This window comes from Rhagoletis zephyria, unplaced genomic scaffold (genome assembly GCF_001687245.7).
Source record: "Rhagoletis zephyria isolate East Lansing unplaced genomic scaffold, Rhagoletis_zephyria_1.1 Rzeph_scaffold_53954, whole genome shotgun sequence".
Classification (NCBI taxonomy): Eukaryota; Metazoa; Arthropoda; class Insecta; order Diptera; family Tephritidae; genus Rhagoletis; species Rhagoletis zephyria.
Window position 1 is genome coordinate 1 of NW_016211007.1, and position 1,877 is coordinate 1,877.

The window sequence follows — 1,877 nt, forward strand, 5'->3', positions numbered from 1 at the left end:
TACCTCTTCAAGACGGACTTTCTCCGGGGCACTGGGCGCCTGCTCTGGTCGCACGCCTACTACGACACTGCCGTCTGGGAGAAGATCCTCAAGGAGATCTACGGCGACCGGGTGATGATCGACACGCGGCGCAGCGAGGACTGCCCTCACGTGGTGGCCATCTCCGCCATCGTCAACCTGCCCACCCTGCAGCCGTACCTCTTCCGCAACTACGAGCACCATCCCTCCTCGAAGCCGCTCAGCCACTTTGAGGGCAGCTCCTCCCATCAGATCTGGCAGGGCGTAAGGGCGTCGGCCGCCGCGCCGGGCTACTTTGAGGAGTTTACCGTCAACCAGCACGTCCACCAGGACGGCGGCATTCTCCTCAACAACCCCACGGCGGTGGCGGTGCACGAGGCGAAGCTCCTCTGGCCCAACGAGTCCATTCAGTGCGTGCTCTCGCTGGGCAGCGGCCGCTACCAGCCGAAGGTGAGCTTCGACCAGGAGAGCGCCGCCACCACCGCCACCCTCTCCAGTCTGAAGCACAAGCTGCTCCGCCTGATCGACTCCGCCACCGACACCGAGATGGTCCACCGGCTGANGAGCTTCGACCAGGAGAGCGCCGCCACCACCGCCACCCTCTCCAGTCTGAAGCACAAGCTGCTCCGCCTGATCGACTCCGCCACCGACACCGAGATGGTCCACCGGCTGATGATTGACCTGCTGCCGGAGGACACCTACTACCGCATCAACCCCTGGCTAAGGGACCAGGCGAACATTGACGAGAACCGCCCGGAGAAGCTTGAGGCGATGACCGTCGATGCGCAGATGTACCTCCGCCGCAATGACTACAAGTTCAAGCGGGCCGTCCAGCAGCTCAGTCTGGAGCGATCACTGGCGCAGACGGTCGTCGATACGGTCAAATTCAAGTCAACCCTCTACTTGTGATAACTCTCGTCGCTACTTTTTTCAGCACCTTTTTATTTAGTGTACATAATAATTTAGTGGCAATTTTTCAGACTTTTTACTAAACAATTTGTTTTTGACGCCTATTTTTCTTGATTCTTGATTTCTGTTTCTTGATGCTTAGAAGTTCATGGCAGTCGGATCGAGACCTTGGCCTTGTTTCTGCTGCGACTCGTAATAGGTCTTCATGATTGTACGCTTCATTTCGTCGTCGCCCTGGAAAAAGAGGAAAAAGAAAGGTTATTTGAAACATTCAGACTGAAAAGACAAAGAAAGCACTTACCTCGTCGTACATGTTCTTCATCAGTTTCATGATCCCGCCTGATGGATCATCGCCCATCGCTTCACTAGGATCACCCAGAGGGCTCTTCTTGAGGGCACTTTCACTAACATTCAGGGAAGGCCAGTTCTCAGCAACCTTCTTGTAGAGGGTGATGATTACTCGATTGGATTTAGTAATTTTGACAGTGCTCTTTTCAGTGTTGACGTCCTTGCAGAGGCGACCAAGAGTGAAACGGAACTTGCCAAAAACACAAGTAAAGCTAGTGTTCGAGACAAACTTGATAGACAACTGGTCATTCTCAATTTTCTGGTTTTTGTCCACCTCAATGTAGATCTTCACGAAATCATTTGTCTGATCCCACATATAGTTGGTGACAAGAATGATGCCCAATTCACTGCTGGAAGCCGTTTGAGCGCTCTGACCACTAACCGCAGCCTTGATCTTCTCCAGCTCCTTTTCCAGATTGGTCTTTCGTGTTTTTAGACGGTTGATCTCACGCTCAAGGAAAACCTTGTTGTTTGACAGCTTCGCCTGACTGACAAACTGTGACAGTTCGGCGATCTCTTCGGAGAGCTGTAAAAGACTTTTTGTTAGGACAAGCTTTTCATAACAGTAAACCTTTGAATGCTTACATTGGCAACCTCTTCGG

General features: G+C 52.6%; 2 protein-coding genes across 2 annotated transcripts; one reads left to right on the plus strand and one right to left on the minus strand.

Moving 5' to 3' along the window:
• Positions 1–39: 39 nt before the first annotated feature.
• Positions 40–927, plus strand: LOC108356087 (calcium-independent phospholipase A2-gamma-like; the record flags this gene model as incomplete). Its single annotated transcript, XM_017607219.1, has 1 exon — positions 40–927. A coding segment is annotated over one exon (888 nt), but the record flags the coding sequence as incomplete, so codon positions are not given.
• Positions 928–1,065: 138 nt separating this feature from the next.
• LOC108356088 (calcyclin-binding protein-like) lies at positions 1,066–1,811 on the minus strand (the record flags this gene model as incomplete). Its single annotated transcript, XM_017607220.1, has 2 exons — positions 1,066–1,161; positions 1,229–1,811. Coding segments are annotated over 2 exons (679 nt in total), but the record flags the coding sequence as incomplete, so codon positions are not given.
• Positions 1,812–1,877: the final 66 nt, after the last annotated feature.